Genomic DNA, 18,246 nt, shown 5'->3' with positions numbered 1-18,246 from the left:
AGAAAAAGTGACGAATAAGATTTAAGAATTTTGACACATAGGTAAAAACAACGAATAGTGAATAATTAAAATTTAAATTACTTTTAAAAACTAATAGTTATCTTCTCTAAAAAAACAATAAAAAAAATAAGTAATAATTATCTTTTTTACATATATGGATGCAAATTTTTAATCTCAAATATCTTTAATCTCTCCCTAGACAATGTTGTAAAAGTCTGATTTTAATAATGTACTCATCGAGACGAATAAAACTAAATCTCATATGACTAATTTCCCATAATATTTTATAGTTAAACGATTATAAATGAGACTAACATTTTAAACAAAACGAGTATATTAAATAAACGCATAGGCAAAAGACTTATTTTGATCAATTAAAAAACGAGATTTGTCATTTCTTTTTTGAATTAAAAATTTAAATTTTCACATAAGCAAAATTAGTGAATAAGGTTTGGGATTTTAAATTCAAGCGTCAGTGCGTCACATAAAATAAATAAAACAACAAAAGATAACTTTAGTGTTAAAATTAAAAAAGTATCTTATGATATTAGGAATTTTATCCATATAATTAATGAATGATCTTCATAAATATACACAATTTTAAATTAAATAAAATAATTACTAGAATCGTGCAATGCACGGACTTACATCTAGTCTAGTACATAACGGGCCAAAATAGTGAATATATGGCCCTTTTCAGACCTACAACTTTCAAAAAAACTGTGCTCAAAGACATTCATACATGCTTCCATTTCTTCCACTTCATTTCTCCTACATCCTGTCATAGCAGTAAAACGGTAAAAACTTCAAACTTTAATGCTTTTTGATATGAGCATACATATTTTTCTTTCTTTATAAGTGTATATAACCACTAGATCACTAATAACTTTTTCGCCAAGTGGTAATGAATTAATTAGTTTCTAAAAATATGGTGAAAATCTAATGTTATTATCCATAGAAAAGTTAGACAACCCATTGCTACTGCATGCGTCATTTTTCTAAAGATATAACAAACCATTATAATGGTACCCTTTTAATAAGTGGTATTGAGTGGCAAACTGTCAATAATTTTTTTTTTTGAAGAGGTCCTTTGTGGATGGAGTTCCATTATCACAAATCATGGAGTTTCCCTACAATCTTATACAATTTCACACATATTTGTAATCATTCTTGTGATTTATTACCATTTATCAATGGTCCTAAATGCAGTGTAATAGCATGATTTCTTAAAAATTATAAAAGTGATACAGATAAAAAGAAAATCAAAAGATATATTAGGGTAGGGGTGAACTTAACCATTCCCGAAATCTAAAAATACCATTCATTTTGCTGTTATTACAATAAGTATAATTGAAATATTTGTATCCAAATCACACCTTATACACTGTACTACACATCTCTCATCAATGTTCAGCTCTTGACATATAGTGTCTACATGAATCTTTTGCCGCTCTCTATTTCACAATAAAAGTCATCTTACATCACAAAATTTTCTTAAATCCCTTTTAACACCCACTTTAGGCGTCATTTATAACCGTTTACCAAATACAAAATGAGTTTTTTAATTGGATATGAGCAACTTTTTTTCCATTGTTTACTAGCCCACAAATATATGGACTAGCCACACAATTGAGTAAATGGACCCTTCCTAAACTCAAATTTCCCCCAAAATCCTAACATCAATGCATCTTCTTCTTCTTCCCGTTCATATCTTCTTCATGCTCTGTTACTCACTCTAGTAACCTCCTTCAAGCTTCAATGCTCTTAGCATTAACCAGAAGATTAAGAACAATAAACCCATCAATCAAAACACCCACTTTTACTTTCTCCCTCCTCCATTCAACCCTCTCTCATTCTCTCTCATTTGACCTTGACCCTCCCCTTAAACCTCTCACTAAACCCCAACTCAAAACCCTACTCTTCTCTCACTACAACAATGGCAAATTCTCCAATCTCCTCCAAAACGTCGTCGCTTTACCCTCTGTCCTCTTCACAGCTTCCCATAATCTCACTCACCCAACTCGCTCCTCTCAACTCACTCTTGACTCGGTTTCGACTCGATTCGACCTCAATCAACTCGCTCAGGAACTTTCTAGCAATGAATTTGATGTGGGATCTTGCTGCGTCAAATTGGGTTCTTCTCAAAATAAAGGTAAATCTCTTGTTTTGCCCAATTTAAAGCTTAAAGTTGTGATTGAAGCTTTGAGAATGGTGCTTGATTTAATCTATGATGGTGGGTTTCCCACCTTTGTTTATGGGGGTAGAGAGGGTTTAGGCCGGCATACCGCAATTCGATACATGAAAAACTCTGTTGAAAACCCTAATTGGTGGTTTACTGTTGCATTTGATAGAGTTGTTTTTTATTCTAGGCATGTTGGTAGGCTGTGTTCTGTGTTAGGAGATAGAATTGATGATGTGAGATTGATTGGATTGATTGAAAACTTGTTTGAGACCGAGGCAGCAAGGATTGAATAGGGTGGGTTTAAATTAGGGAAAGGATTGCCTCAAGAATGTGGGTTGTGTGGTGTTTTGATTAATGTTTACTTGAATGGTTTTGATAAGGAGATTCAGAGGATTCGGCTTCGAATGAATGAGCAAAATCCTAAGTTTGATGATGATAGTGTGAATGATGGTGTTGTGTATAAGCCTTTGAAGGTGTATGCTGTTAGGTATTTGGATGAGGTGTTGTTGATCACTTCCGGGTCGAAGGTGGTGGCTATGGATTTGTTGAATTGGGTTGTTAAGCATTTGGAAGGGGAGTTGGAGTTGAAGGTGGATAGATTGAGGACTGTTATCCATACTGCAGTTTCGGAGAAGATTGATTTTTTGGGGATGGAGTTTCGAGCTGTTACACCTTCTATCCTGCGGCCTCCTCTCTCTGAGAAGGCCAAGAGGGCACGGTTGAAGTTTCGTAGGCAGAAGGAAGCTAGGTTGATGGAGATGAAAAATGCAAGGGAAAGGAATAGGAAGATGTTGGGGATGAAGATATTTAGCCATGTATTTAATAAGTTGAATAAGAGTAACAATAGGTTTAAGTTTGATTACCAGATTGAAAATGAAGTAAGAGAAATTTTTAGCTCTTGGGCGGATGAAGTAGTGCAGGAATTCTTGGAGTCAGTGGAAGAGAGATGGAGTTGGCATCGAGAGCTTACTGCTGGTGATTTTCTTTCGTTGAAAAGAATAGGGATCAGCTACCACAAGAGCTCGTTGATGCCTATGATAAGTTTCAAGAGGAAGTTGACAAGCATTTGAATCCTGTGAAGGCTAGGAAGGCATTAGAGGAAGAAAAAAGGAAGGAGGAAGAGGAAGAGGAGAGGAAATACAGTGAGAGGACAGTCGAGGATTTGACAAAACTCTGCATGAAAGTCACGGCACCCATTGAGCTGGTTAGAAAGGCAGTCAGGCTTGCAGGATTTACCAATGAAATGGGTCGACCTAGGCCAATTAGCTTGCTGGCTGCCCTTGAAGACTCTGATATCATAAAGTGGTATGCCGGGGTAGGAAGAAGATGGCTCGAGTACTTCTGCTGCTGTCGTAACTTTGAAATGGTGAAAACAGTTGTATCCTATCATTTGAGATTCTCCTGTCTCTTGACACTAGCAGAAAAGCACGATGCCACAAAAGCTGAAACTATTAGGCATTTTTCGAAGGATTTGAAAGTTTTTCATTTGGATGGAAATGAGGAAGTGTACTTTCCCTCTGAAAGGGAGGTAAAAAGAACGGGAGACGGACATCTTTCAGATCCGAAACCTGTTGATAGTGCTCTAACCTTGAATCTAATCAGATTAGCGTATGATGTGCCATCTAGTACATGTGCTGCTCATTTTTGTGATTCTAATGATACAATTTCTTATCAAGTTTCGCTACTGCAAAATTGCTCAAACATTAATCCCGCAGATCAAAAGAAGTGGGTTCCAGAAATGGCTGCTATCCATGATAGTTTGGACAGAAGGTGTTTTGCTCTGTGTGCTGACCATATTAGTGATCTATACTTGGGTAAAATAACTCTACAAGATATTGACTGCACTTCTTTTGTAGAAGTTGATTAACTAATCAATCTGGTTTGGCTTCTCTCCTCTCGATCTCTTACTGTTGTTATACATATCATATAAATTCACATTAGTAGTTTAGTACGAATAGTGATTTGTACATCAATTTCATTGAGTGAATATACGAGCATAATTTCCAGATAATTTCCTTGTTTGCTTTTAGAGTTTTAGCAATTGATCAAGACTGCCAAAAAATTTAGCATTAAACAGCTATATCTTAGACATCAATTATCTGAATAATGGTTTGTTATTGTTCTTGACTTCTTTGTAAAAGCCAATTTAGCAAAAAGACTACATTCTGCTGAATCTTATGATTTTATTATTAATGTTGATATTTTACACTAAACATTACCACTTAACATCTCTCAGCATAAAATGATACTAAAACATCAGTTATCTTACAGGCTAACACAAGCCATCAGTTTGTAAAACATGTTACTGATAATCACCGGCTAGAGAAATGAAACCTGATAATTGCAATGACAATCTCAATGATAAGCTCAGTATGTCCCTCGCGAAGGATTTTAAGCAGCTTAAGAAAAGAGTTGTAGTAATTTTCACAATCGATTCCAACTAAAGTCAGAACCTTGCATACAGATTTCATCAGCAGTTTGATTAAAAGCAGGCGGTAGTCATATTCACCCTCATACAGCTTGTAACGGTTTCTGGTCTTTTCTGAAGCTTCTTTTGCGAAAGAGGAGAAGGTTTTCACATATTTGAAAAACTTATCAAAGTAGGAAAACAACTTCCCCGCTGCTGCTGTTGCTCTACTAGAATTCTTCCCACTTAACATTTTGCTGATTGAGCCCCATATCTCATCTATCTTTATCTTGGCTCGAGTCATAGAAATCCTTCAAGCTTTCTGCCAAGTTATCATAGAACGGCTTTACACGGCAAAAGGCTTCAGAAACTACGCTGTGTAAAGCTTTGACACAAGGATGCACAAAACCTTGGATTAGCTCCCCTGTTTTCTGGCTTAATGCTCCTAAACCCTCAATACTGTCTTTTGCACACTTACAGACGATCTCGCATAGCTTCTAAGAACAATTGCAGATCATCTCAAACAGCTTCTGTGCACCTGCGCATCCAGCTTGAACACTGTATTGTACACACTTGCAGATCATCTCCCACAGTTTTTTTGCACGTTCACGTACGCTTTCCATCGGGAGGTTTCAAAGCTAGTAAATCAGATTTTTGTAGAGATGATAGTAAGAGATGAGAATTCTTGTAGTACTATTTAAAGCTGAAAATGTTGGGAATTTTTAGGGAGTGATTTCATGTTAAGTGTACCATATTAAGTGTATTTTCTGTGGGAAGTGAAAGAATAGACCTTAAAAAGCAATAATGGGGCTAATGTATATCCTCTCTTATGAACTCTAATACTCTAGAATCTAGATATGCAACAAGTTCTAAGGATTCTGGAACATCATTTGGATATTATCGATTAATGTGTGAAAATGAATTTGCCTAGTGGATTGTCAACTTCCAACCGATTATAATTGAAAATAGAACAGATAAAATTAAATTAAATTAAAGTTGTTATAAAATTAAAGAGAAAGAGGAGAAATTAGGGAGAGAATAGGTCAGTCTATTTTATTCCATAGAGTGGGGATATATATATACATACAATATAACTAGGATTTGCTTAGATAATAATAAACCTTAGTGCTAGAATATTCCGAAATGATAAAGGAGGATAATGGATATCTATACAATATTTCATAACACTCCCCCTTGGATGTCCATTGTCGAAGAGTGTGCCTCGTTAAAACCTTATTAGGAAAAACCCTATGGATAAAAACCTAATGAAGGAAAAAGAGTACAACATTCTTCGTAATACGCTGAAGATGCTGCCTCGTTAAAAAACTTACCAGGAAAACCCAATGTGGGACAAAACCATGTTCAAGGGAAAAAGAGTGCAACGCGTATTTTCTCCCCCTGATGAATACATAGCTCGAGATCTTCTAGTGTCGCAGCAATGAATCCAATATGTTAGATATCTTCTCATATGTAGTATAATATCACTCGTTGATCTTCGATACTCCTAAACTGAAATTGCATCTTCAAGTTTTCACATAAACATGTGAAGTGTCTTCATTTCACCATACATGTGTTTATCTCTAATATCATTATTTCAAATATCTGTTTAATAAATGATTCAAAGGATAAACTTATACGGTTATGACTTCTTCTGGAAGTCGTTGATAATAAATATTGATGATCATTATTTGATCAAACATTCATTAATACGAGTAATAATTTGATGACAAAACTTTTTATTATTATATCATTCTTCTCATATAAATTATAATATAACACACGTAATTATATACGCTAATCATGGTTCTTCTGGACCATAAGAAAACATTGTCACGCATAAGTGATCCATTGATATTCTTTAGACGTTTCATAATTGACACGATAGCTCTCTTGCAAATACAAATAGTAAATCTCATTAACTCTCATATGCTCAAACTTCAGGTTGAGATGTTAATAATGTTGTCACGTACATAGATTTTCAAGAGTTTGATAATAATTGCACATTCAAGATATAAACTTTGTAGGGCTGGATGTTACAATAGGTTGTATATAAGTTCTTCAGGAACTCTTCTTAATTCATAATGTGCAATTAAATCGGTGTCATCAATAATTTCATCACAATTATAAGCCCATTGGAATATTAATCTCTTTTTAATTTTTCATCAAAGTTGTAAACATATCTTACTATACTTTGAATGAACATTTACATACACCACAATTATTGTAAGAAATTAATGCATGCAATATGAGATATAGAAAATATGATAACATATTAACAAATATACAATGAGTAATGCATCTAACAACTTCCTATATATGCAATAAATATCGATTAACTTATGACTCACACATGCACATGAAGATAAGACTCAAAATGATGCAAGACACTGTACAGTGTGGATTTAAAAATCCATATTTCATTGGACTTCTGGTCCATAATAAATTTTTGATCATTATGTCGACAATAAAATGGACATATATTTCAGATCCCTTTTCACTCGTCCATTCTATCATGCATATGCATATTATTCATCGGTTCCATTGTGTACCGGTATCATAAAATTCCTATAACGTATATTTCGCATGCTATTTTACTATGATATCTGAATGCATTTCTCATTGGTACCATCATAACTTTTCTTACATAATAGGCCATCTTTTATAATAATTTAGATATCTATACCACATATTAAGGGTATTTCTCACATTATGGTATTAATATACTATTATTATACTTTAAAATATCAACTGCACTATCTTGCCGTGTATCGCATATTTATATTGTTGGAACCGATCATACAAACTACACTTCAGGTGCAGTGATTTAAAGTAAATAGGCAAGATCTATCTTAATGTATGCACACAATATCATTATCACCATAATCAAAATATATCTCACTATTCCTTTAGATGGGTCATAATGGTATACAAATCAAATCATAGATGTGCAACATATGTTGATACAAAAGTTGGCATGTAACTTTACAAAGTATCATTAGAGGGATCAACTATTTATAGTATTATAATTTTGCCAACTTACTTCAATTCTTCCCCCTAAGTTGGTAAAATATCTCAAATGTTGGGGCAATTCTTCACCAATTTTAGAATATAATTTCATGTGCATCAAATTTTATCTCGTAGGATAATCATATATATTCAACAAACAAAGTTCTATCTCTTTTGTAGAATAATGGAATTTTGTTCTTTTCTAGAGATCAATATTAATAGGGTAACAAATTGTGCAGTTGTTAATTTCTTATTCTATTCCTTATGTGCTGACATACAATAGACCCAATCAAGGGAATTGTTATACAAATATAAACTTTCTTGTAATTTCACTAGGTGATGATCTTCGGAATCACTAGAAACATTGATAGTAATACTAGTTACTTAAAATTTTCACATATAACTTGTACGTGGTGAGCTTTTAGTCACTTAATATTTGTCAACATAAAAATTATTCTAGTGAACTTCTGGTCACCAATTATTCAGAAAAACCAATATATTATCTCTTGAACTTTTCTTTTTACACAAACTATTAAAAATCACAATCTAAATATAGCTCAATCTCAATGTTATGTCTCGCCATTCAATTTATTTCATATATTTAACATGAGAGAGCGTCAACACATTATTTCTTTCATATCAAATGAAACTTCAGGTTTTCATAACGGGAATTTATTAAACCCCGGATGACCTAATTTTTAATTATCACATCCAATAATCACTTTTCCTTTAGTAAGTATTTAAATTATGGTCAGTTTTATAATACTGGTGATCACCTTATTAAAGATACTTTATGCATGGTCGTGATATAAATACACCAATGTGTTTCTTTCTACAACTGACAAGACAACTAACTAATACTCATACTCCGCTAGAGCATTGATTGTAATCTTGATACATGCTAATTTTTGTTGGACAACATTTTATACTCTTCTAGAGTACTTTATATAATCATAACCCTCTTTAATGTAATAGAAATGATATCTTTAGGAAATGTGTCACTTACTCATATTTGTCATTGTCAATTATTGCTCATTTTCTCTTCCAAGGATTCTTATCGTTGTAACCCTTTGGATTACCACACTTTAGATGTTCTAGTTTCAATAGCAACTGATCTTGTCCTTCTAGGACATCAGTTTATATATACATTTATAGCTAGTATATAGGTAATGACATTTATTCATATCCATCTTCAGATGGTATCATTCTAAATATTTGATTATCATGTGGCCACCTCTATTAAGAAATAAATCATAGATATTTAGGCTAGTGTATGTACCAAACTAACATCAACATATTTAATTATTCATGTGCAAGGATTACATAAAAGCAATGGAATAAACACTGTCTTCCCCTAATCCTTGCATATGGGGTATACAAATAGTCCAACAATCTTTATATCTCTTGGTCTTTTTAAGCCATAAATTCTTTAGCAATACAAGTATCAAACAAAACAAAATTATTCTTTTCCTCTTGCCCAATTATATGAATCTTTATATTAAAAATTCTCAAAATTAAAGTATGGGCATAATGAATACATTTTTTTTTCAACTACGAAACTCATAATGTCATGCTAAATTTCTTTAACTTAATCACTATTTCTTGTTCAAATAGTTATTTTTCATATATAATCAAGAAACTATAATGCAAACATACTTGTTATCCTATTAATTCCATAAATTACTATTCACTTTTGGGAGTGAGTTAATCAAGTAATATATGAATCATCAATTCTCACCTTGAGTTTGGTTTTCATATAGAATATTACACAAAATCTTTTGTATATTATCTTATGAAATTGTGCTTATAAAACCACATTAGTATTGGGAATGGTAGATAATTTAAGCAACATACTTTACAAACTAATAGTAATTTAAAGGCATATACGTATCTTCATGTTATTTTGGAGAGTTTTTGACCCTTCATAATTAAAGAGATTCAGAACCATATAAAGAAACTTCCTAATTATGACTCTTTATTTTATTTTAATAAATTGTACTATTTGATACTTTGCTACACAACTTGACTGGTTCACTATATTCTACCAAAGACAGTATTAACATGATACAATAATCACTTGATTCAATCAAGATAGTTTAGACTCGTAAAGTTAAATATGTAACACAATTAATATCCACATTTACGTACTCCACGACTAATACAAGTTTATTTCTATTGTACTAGAAAACTAGCATATATGCTTTAAATAAGGAGGAAGTTTTTAAGATAATTATTGAACCTATAAAAGAGAATAATAATGGATACTCTGTTAGGCTGTTAACATTTTGCAACCTCTTCGGCGCATGCAAGGTACCAAATTGTGTTCTTCATGCATATAATTAAGAAGTTTAGACAAACTATTTAATCATTTGTTTTGATAAAAGCAAGAATCAGTAACACTATATACCACAACCTCAACAAGTGGTGCATATCATATTATCATATATACTTTGCATCATGGAAAACATGTACATGTATAATAAATCATGATATAGTTCAATCTTAACATAAAAGGTGATGATTTCATGATAAATTTCATGCTAATTATTTCAGTAAATACAAAATATTTAACTTGATGATGATAGGTTTTCCTTATCTCTTAATCGGATAGGATTGATTTCCATATTGTTAAAAATTATCGTATCATAGCCAATAAAGAAAATAATAATAAATTATTATTTAATCACAATATAATTAGGTAGTATCATAAACAATAACACTGAACATAAAGATTAGCATAGATAGTTAATTTAATCCTATTATTTATTAACAAAACGATAAAATAATGTAACCGATTTGCCGACTTGATTAGCCGGTAGGATTTTGATAAATAAGTTCAACTGATGATCAACAAATATTTCAAGAACTTTAATGGAATTTGCCGATCATGCTATAAAATTCTATACTAATTCAAAGTCACAGTAACAAAAAAAAAAAGGAATATTGACCAATACGATACAATGCAATACAATTATACAAATAAAAAAAATTGTGCACATGTGAATAGGATAATCACAAATTCATTATGAAATTGCTCTAATAATCATTCTTAAACAAAATAAAGCGAAAAAAGAATAAATTGCAATAGAAGTTGTATACGTTAATTTAAGTGATATTATCAAATCGATGGAAATAAAATCGAAATTATTCATATTCGCTTGTACATAGAATTATTTACATAAAGCAGTCTGAAGTATATACGTACCTTTGATTGAGATCTAAATTAAACGAGTAGTCGCCTTATCGGCCAAGGTTAATGCTTAATCGACTAAGATTAGTTTCCTGGTTATTAGAGTAGATTAACCTAATTCAATCGGGGCTTTGGTGCTGATAACGTGTTATAAAATCAAAGAGAAAGAGAAGAAATTAGGGAGAGAATAGATCAGTCTATTTTATTCCATAGAGTGGGGATATATATATACATACAATATAACTAGGGTTTGCTTAGATAACAATAAATCCTAATTCTAAAACATTCCGAAATAATAAAGGAGGATAATAGATATCCATACAATATTTCATAAAAGTTATATTAAAAAAGGTAACCAATGGTGATTTTTTTTTGAAAATATTGTTTTAATTCTTCTATAGTAAATCACCAAATACATCGAAGATTTCATTGATTACACAATAGCAAACCTGACAACATTAAAAAAATAATAAAAAAAAAAAAAAAAAAAAAAAAAAAAAGCTAGGCTTTGGAGATTGAAATTTTTGGGTGAAAGACTGAAAGTAGAGTCAGGTGATCAACAATCCGGCAGAAATATACATGGCTTTGGGCAGATATTTTGGGCCATGGGGCCAAGTTTCAGGCTCGGGCCAGCCTACTCAATTAATTTTTTACAGTAATTTTTTATAAGATTTGGACATCCTAAAATGTCAAGTTAATTTTTAACTCAACTCAAAAATGACTCGAAAAACTTGCTATGTTTGGTCTAAGCTTGCGAGTTTGGGCACAAAGACTTGTCTGCTCTCTCAAGGGAGCTGGGTTTATACGAGTAGCTTAGCTTAGTTTAATCTTCCACCTTTTTAGCTAGCTGTTTTAATTTAGTTTGTGTAAATGCTTGTTTGTATTGCAATAGTGTGAATGAATTGATGTACTCCGTAGTACAAGTAGTATTTTTGATAAGAGAGTGCTAGTGGATTTTGGAATGACATAAGCTTCCATATAATTGAAGATTATTGTCTGCTGGCTGAGTGGCGAAGCATCATTATTATTTGTTACACAAAAATACTACCTCCGATTCATATTATTTGTAACGATTTGACATAAAGTAGAGAGGAAAAATGTCTAATTGTTGCAATAATATAAAACGGAGGTAGTAGTTGGTATAAAAAAGGAAATTAAGTAATTGCGAATATAGCTCTTGATTGACAGCTAAAGCAATGTAGTAAACTCGTAGTGCAACACATAAAAGTCATAAACCATATAGTAACGTTGCTTTCAGCGGCTCGGCAAGCTCTATCGTTTAGCGGAATTCTGCATATGCCTTGAAACCATCGATCGCAGCCAGTACATTGCCTCCAAGAATGGGATAAGTGTGCTTTGATATGCATCTGGACATAATCAGTTTCACTTCAACTACATTCCAATCAACCGGACCCATTGGTCCTGCTTCAATGTAAGCCTATGAAAATGTTTGCAAAGAAGAATGATTTTCAAAATTAAAAAATGAATTTTAATTAGGAAAAATTATCAGAAACTACCTTACACCTAAAACCGTTTTTTTTTTTTTTTTTTTTGCAAGGTAATGCTTAAGGCCGGTGTCAAGGCATTGACTCTCACGTGAGGGTCACGTGCTAAACCCCTCCTTCCACAAACCACCAAAATCATAGCCTAGCAAACCCTAGCCACCGACACCACTACCTAATCACCAATAGACCCACCTCTCAGTCGTTGGCACCACCCCTCATCAACCTAGTCGCCATCACGGCACACCCATATAACTTTAAACCCGCCCGCAAAAATCCACACCCGCCTCCAAGACCACCAGAAAAAAGCAACCATCCCCCATAAACCAATAAAGAGGAGAGAAGTGGGTAGGTAGTAGTTTTTTCCCCTTTTTTTCCCCAGTTAAAAACTCTAGATCTAAGGTAAATAAAAAAATCCAACAAAATTAACAACAACGAATCAATTTCATTAACTTTAACAATTTTTTTTTTCCTAAAATTAGATTAATCGAGGTTGTTCTTTGCCGCGCAATGCGAGAAAAACAATGGAGTTTTCCATTTAATTTACAAAATTCAAGGTTTTCTAAGAAGAATAGAGGAATGAGAAAGTGTAATTAGAGGGGAAATAGGGGAAAAAGAAAGAAAAGAGATTATTTCGGGTGGGTTAGAGTGATTTGGGTAGGCGGCTATGGTGTCAGCGTTAGAGGTTGCGAGGTGGTTCCAGTGGTGGCTAGGTAGCAATGTCGGCAGCTGGGGTTGGCCAGGCGGCAATGGTTTTGGTGGTTTTGAGGAAGGAAGGGTTGAGCACGTGACCCTCACATAAGTGTCAATGTCGGAATACAGGGTCAATCCTTAAACCCGAGTTAAAGTGTTACTTCAAAAAAAAATGTGAGGGTCATTTTAGCCCTAATGGGTCCAATTGAGCTTGGATTTTGCAAAAAAAAAAAAATAATGTAAAAGCTCGTTATGTGAATTTGAATTCTCACAGTTAAATTTAGAATTCATAAAATGAGGCTTTTACGTTACTTTTTTGCAAAATCCGAGCTCAATTTGGTCCCTCTAGATCTAAAATGACCCCTAAAACCTTTAATGAGACTTTTTTTAGCACGAAAATCGAGAAAAAATTAAATAGGTGTAAAATGGACCCCCACTAACGGCAACATGTAATGGAAGGATAACGGCAGGGGTACAGCTTAATCACTTTTGGAACCTTGAGGTTACAGCGTGGAACTTTTCAAAGGGAGGGGCGCAACGTGGAATAGTCAATACCGCAGGGGTATTATGTAGAATTTCCCAAAAAAAAAACTGATGTTAGATGTGCTTTCACAAAAGAATTTTTATAAGGTGTTTTTCAAAAAAAAAAAAAGTGTTTTAAAAGGTGGGTTGTGACAATTTTTTTGTTTTAATTAACATTGACTTAATAATAAATCTTAAATAATGTTTACATTTTTCTTTTAAAAAAACTGTTTATATAATTGAAACTTTACAGTAGTCATTCGAAAAATAACAATCACTTAAATAAATTATCTTTGAGATAAGGAATAATTTTACCTTTCCGGCAGTAGTATCAAATGCGACAACCCACTTACGAGCAGTGGTATCATCAGCGGCACCATTAGCCCAATATTCTCCCCATTTGACGCCTTCAGGCTCGGTTCCTTTATGGTTAAGAATGGTGTGAGAGCCGCTACTTAGGGGGTGTTTGGTAAATGAGAATTGAGGGTGGGAATGGGAATTTCTCTATCTTGTTCCCGGGTATTGCGGAGTACAAGGGATTTTAGTGAGCAAAATCAATAAGATAAAATGAAAAAAAACACACACACACACACAAAATATATACTCCGTCCATCCCTCAATACAAAACCTCTTTCTACCATTTATTGCTCACATGATAAAAAGAAATAGGGTTTTAATTTAAGGACGGAGGGAGTATTACATTGTTCTCCGTTTTATTTAGGAAAATCTGAAAAATACCATTATGTATAATAGTCAATTTTTACATTTCCACCTCAAGTTTTTTTTTTTTTTTTTTCATACCATCTAGTTTTGTTCAAAACACTAAAAAGTATCACCACTTTCTACATGACGTCATGTTGGGTCCCACTAACGACCTCCTTTTCATTTTCCCTCATTTTCGCTCTGTCTTCTCTCGATTTCCCATGTTCTTCCCTCTTTCTATATCTTCTTCTTGCAAATTTGAATTTATTTATCGCATTTTTGCAATTTAGGGTATTAAATTATGCAATTACAAATTCAACCAATTGACAATTCAGAATTGAGAGGAAAATCATGTGTAATTAGGGTTAGTGAAATCAAATTGTGGTTTTTCTCAATTCAAATTAGGTTATTTATTTATTTTTTATCTTATTTGCCAATTATTCCTCCAATTAATTAATTCGTAAAATCCAACTAATTGTGATTAATAGTTGAGATTGCCGAAACTGCTAATTTGAGAAATGTATTTACCAAAACGGCTAATTATAAAATTTAACTCCCAAACTAGCTAATTTATTAACTTGGAGGGAATTTATCTATTTCTTAATTTTCTTTGAACCGGTTTGGTTCACTTTATTGATTTTTTTTTGTTTGTTTTAGAGAGCCACAAGAACGGGGATGAGAATCGATTATTAGATCAGACTTAAGCTCTGACCACTTGAGCTATCCCTCACACTCCTTTGATTTTTTTTATTTTAAATTTTGCTTTTTTTGGTTTTATATTAAGTTTCTTAAAGATTTTATTTAAATAAAACCAAAAAATAAATAAAAAATTTATTAGCTATATATTTAGCTTATTATTACGTATTTTAGAGGTAATACGTATAATTATTAATACACTATTAGCTTGTATTTGTAGCTCAATTGGATGTCTTATCCTCGATCTCTTATAAGAAGCTTTGATGATCACTATTTCCGGAGCAAATAAATTGATTCTATGCTCAATAGTTGTATAACATTACTTTTTTTTTATTTATAATCAAGATTTGATTGTGTTCCTACTTGCTTTCTAACTTTTAGGATTTCATATCTTACTCTAAAACACCTTTTTTTTTTTTTGTTGATTGGAAGTTTGGATTAATTTTTTGAGTGATTGTTTATTTTGTATAAATTTTTTAAAAATTGAGAATTGTTGTAAATATATTATGTTGAATGTTATTGTTCAAATTAATGGAATATTGTAAATTATGGCATTGGAATTTCCCAAAGAAAAAAAAAACCAAAATTTAAAATAAAAAAAAAAAACCATTTGAAAAAAAAAACCATAAAGTGAACCAAAAAGGTTCAAAGGAATATATAAGAAATAGATAAATTCCTTTAAAGTTAATAAATTTCATGAAATGCCACTGAGAACTTTAAAAATTCACCAAATGTCATCCAACTTTTCAGAATTCACCAAATGTCATTGACAAACAGTATAATGTCACGTCGTGCCATTAATGAGGCCTGAACGTTAATCCTCCGTTAATGGGATTCTTAATTCACCAAATTCCACTAACTAATTTCTATTTTCACCAAATGCCATTACTTAATTAAGTTATTACACAGTATACCTCTAAAGTAACAACTAGTTTTTTTAAACAATTTTGAATTATTGTTGGGGCAAAGTAGCGTTGCACACCCTTTCTTGTATAAATGTAAGACTCAGAACACATATTTCAACCCTCTTACTTACATAATCATGAGTTTGATATCAAACACATCTTCCTCAACACACGAGTGTGCATATGTGCACGTTCCAAACAAATTTTGCGGTTGTGGCAGAAAATACGTGATTAGAAGTCCGGAGTCAACGTCAAATCCACAAAGGCTTTATTACAAGTGTGACTCATGTAATAGCTTCAAATGGTGCAAAGTTTTGAATCGGAAAGAAGGTCAAAGTATGGGAAGCTACTATGATAGGGATGGACCGGGAAATAGCAATTTGCATGATGAATTGAAGCAATTGAAGAAGAAAGTGAAACAGCAGCAAAAACTTCTCAATTCTGTTTTGAAATTTGGTGTATTGATGTGTGTAATATTTGTGGTTGTAATGATGAAGTGAACAAAATGTATTTGCAATTGAAATTGAATAAAGTGTTACTTTGAACATGTTTTTTTTTGTATAATTCTTCCTGTTTCAGTCATGTTCATCCAAAAATTAAGGCCACTGTTCACCCAAAAATTAAGGCCACTGTTTTCAAGTTTACACAGAATATTTCCCAAAAAATACTAACACAACACAGAACAGAATATTTCAAAAACTAGAATCCATCAACAAGTATGTTGTGCATTCAAAAGAGAAGGGTTTTGGAGTTCAATTTCATTGCTCTCTTCTTGGGCTTAGAAGTGCTTGCTTCAGCTTCTGCATTGCTGTTGTTAGCTGCACTAGTTGCTTCAGCTTCTAAATTGTTGTTGTTTGTTGCACTTGTTGCTTCAGCTGCTGCAACCTTTTTCTTTGTTGCACATGTCAACATGTTGTGGCCCAACCCATTGCATAGGCTTCACTTAACTGTGCTATGCCTCTTCCCTTTTCTTGCTTCATTTGCCCATCTTCTTCTCCGCTTCTTAAGTCTGCCTGCAGATCTTTTCACTGGGGGTGGTAGTATGTCAGGGAGGTTGAATGAAGGCCACTGAGTTTGGTCAGGCATTGGGTGCATATGCTCTGCGTAAGTGCTTTTGTATGCCCTCCCTTTGAAATAAGGTGACACAAAATTAACAAGTTGTAGCCTTTGGTGGTAAATCACCCTAAGAACATGCTTGCATGGGATCCCTGAATGCTGCCACTTCCCACATCCACATGTTGCAGCCCCTAGCTTGATAGGGAAGTAGACATGCTGATCCCTCACCTCAAACTCATCACCACCACATGGTGTTGCATAGCAGAAACTGGACTCATCAGATCTTGTTTGCAGGATCTTGTTGCATAGTCAGTGAGGTCTCCATCTCCCATGGTTGTTGCTTTATCAAACCTTGGAGCCATCCTCTTCATACACCATTGCCTTATAGCTGCAAAATGGAAACCATTTAACTGAATTAACAGAGAAAACAGAGTGTTGTGTCAAAGTGATTCAACAATACAGACAAAGCATTCCATTACCTTCAAGAAGCTTTAAAACTGGTAGATCTCTGTATGGTTGGGTGCATGAGTTGAAGGATTCAACAAAATTTGTTGTTATGATCACAACAAAGAGCTGTGTCAAACTGATGCCTTGACCATACCTCAATTGTACTGTTCAAGTACTCAACAACATTTGGATTGTAGGCATGAATATTGGTCATAGCTTTGTTGAACACATATGTTGTAAGCATCAGCAGCAATCCAGAATAGCTTGTGAAAAGTTGTTCCACTGAATCCTTTTGTTTTGCAGTTGCTGTACAAGTGCTGACTAAAGGAATATGGAGTTTAAAGAAACTTCCAGAAGGAAAGAAAGCACTTGGTAGTAATTGGATGTATACCGAGAAGAGAGATGAGAAAGGCAAGTTACTCAGATTAAAAGCAAGACTTGTGGTTATTAGTAATCATCAAGAAGAAGGGATTGATTACAATGAAACATTTTCTCCAGTGGAAAAAAATGTTTATGGTATGTACTTTCTTAGCAGTTACAGCTATTAAAAATTGGGATGTACATCAAATGGATGTACATAATGCATTCTTGCATGACGATTTAGAGGAGGATCGAAGATCTATATAATAGTACCACCGGGATTTCAAAAAGGCAATTCAGATAAAGTCTGCAAGATGAATAAGTCCTTATAGGGATTGAAGCAAGTTCCTAGATGTTGGTTTGAAAAATAATCCACAAATTTGAAGAAACATGTATGGATTTTAACAGTCATACTCTTGCTATTCTTTATTCACTCTTTCAAAGGGTAGAATGCAATTGAGTGTCTTGATATATGTGGATGATATGATAATTGCAGGAAATAACACGTTTTCATTAGAGAGTTTTAAAACATACTTGAGTGAATGTTTTAAATTGAAAGATTTGGGAGGCTTAAAATA

General features: G+C 33.1%; 1 protein-coding gene and 1 pseudogene across 1 annotated transcript; one reads left to right on the top strand and one right to left on the bottom strand.

Annotated features, from left to right (window-relative positions):
- Positions 1 to 1,464: 1,464 nt before the first annotated feature.
- Positions 1,465 to 5,423, top strand: LOC110681595 (annotated as a pseudogene).
- A 6,492-nt stretch (positions 5,424 to 11,915) lies between these two features.
- LOC110740272 lies at positions 11,916 to 16,717 on the bottom strand. Its single transcript, XM_021920753.1, has 3 exons — positions 16,571 to 16,717; positions 13,818 to 14,006; positions 11,916 to 12,223 (listed from the first exon to the last, which is right to left on the bottom strand). The coding sequence occupies exons 1-3, from the start codon at positions 16,715 to 16,717 to the stop codon at positions 12,065 to 12,067; spliced, it is 495 nt and encodes a 164-aa protein (XP_021776445.1). The 3' UTR covers positions 11,916 to 12,064.
- Between the last annotated feature and the right edge of the window lie 1,529 nt (positions 16,718 to 18,246).

This window comes from Chenopodium quinoa, unplaced genomic scaffold, assembly GCF_001683475.1.
Source record: "Chenopodium quinoa cultivar QQ74 unplaced genomic scaffold, ASM168347v1, whole genome shotgun sequence".
NCBI lineage: Eukaryota > Viridiplantae > Streptophyta > Magnoliopsida > Caryophyllales > Amaranthaceae > Chenopodium > Chenopodium quinoa.
The sequence above is the reverse complement of the archived record's forward strand: the minus strand, read 5'-3'. Positions and strand labels throughout refer to the sequence as shown.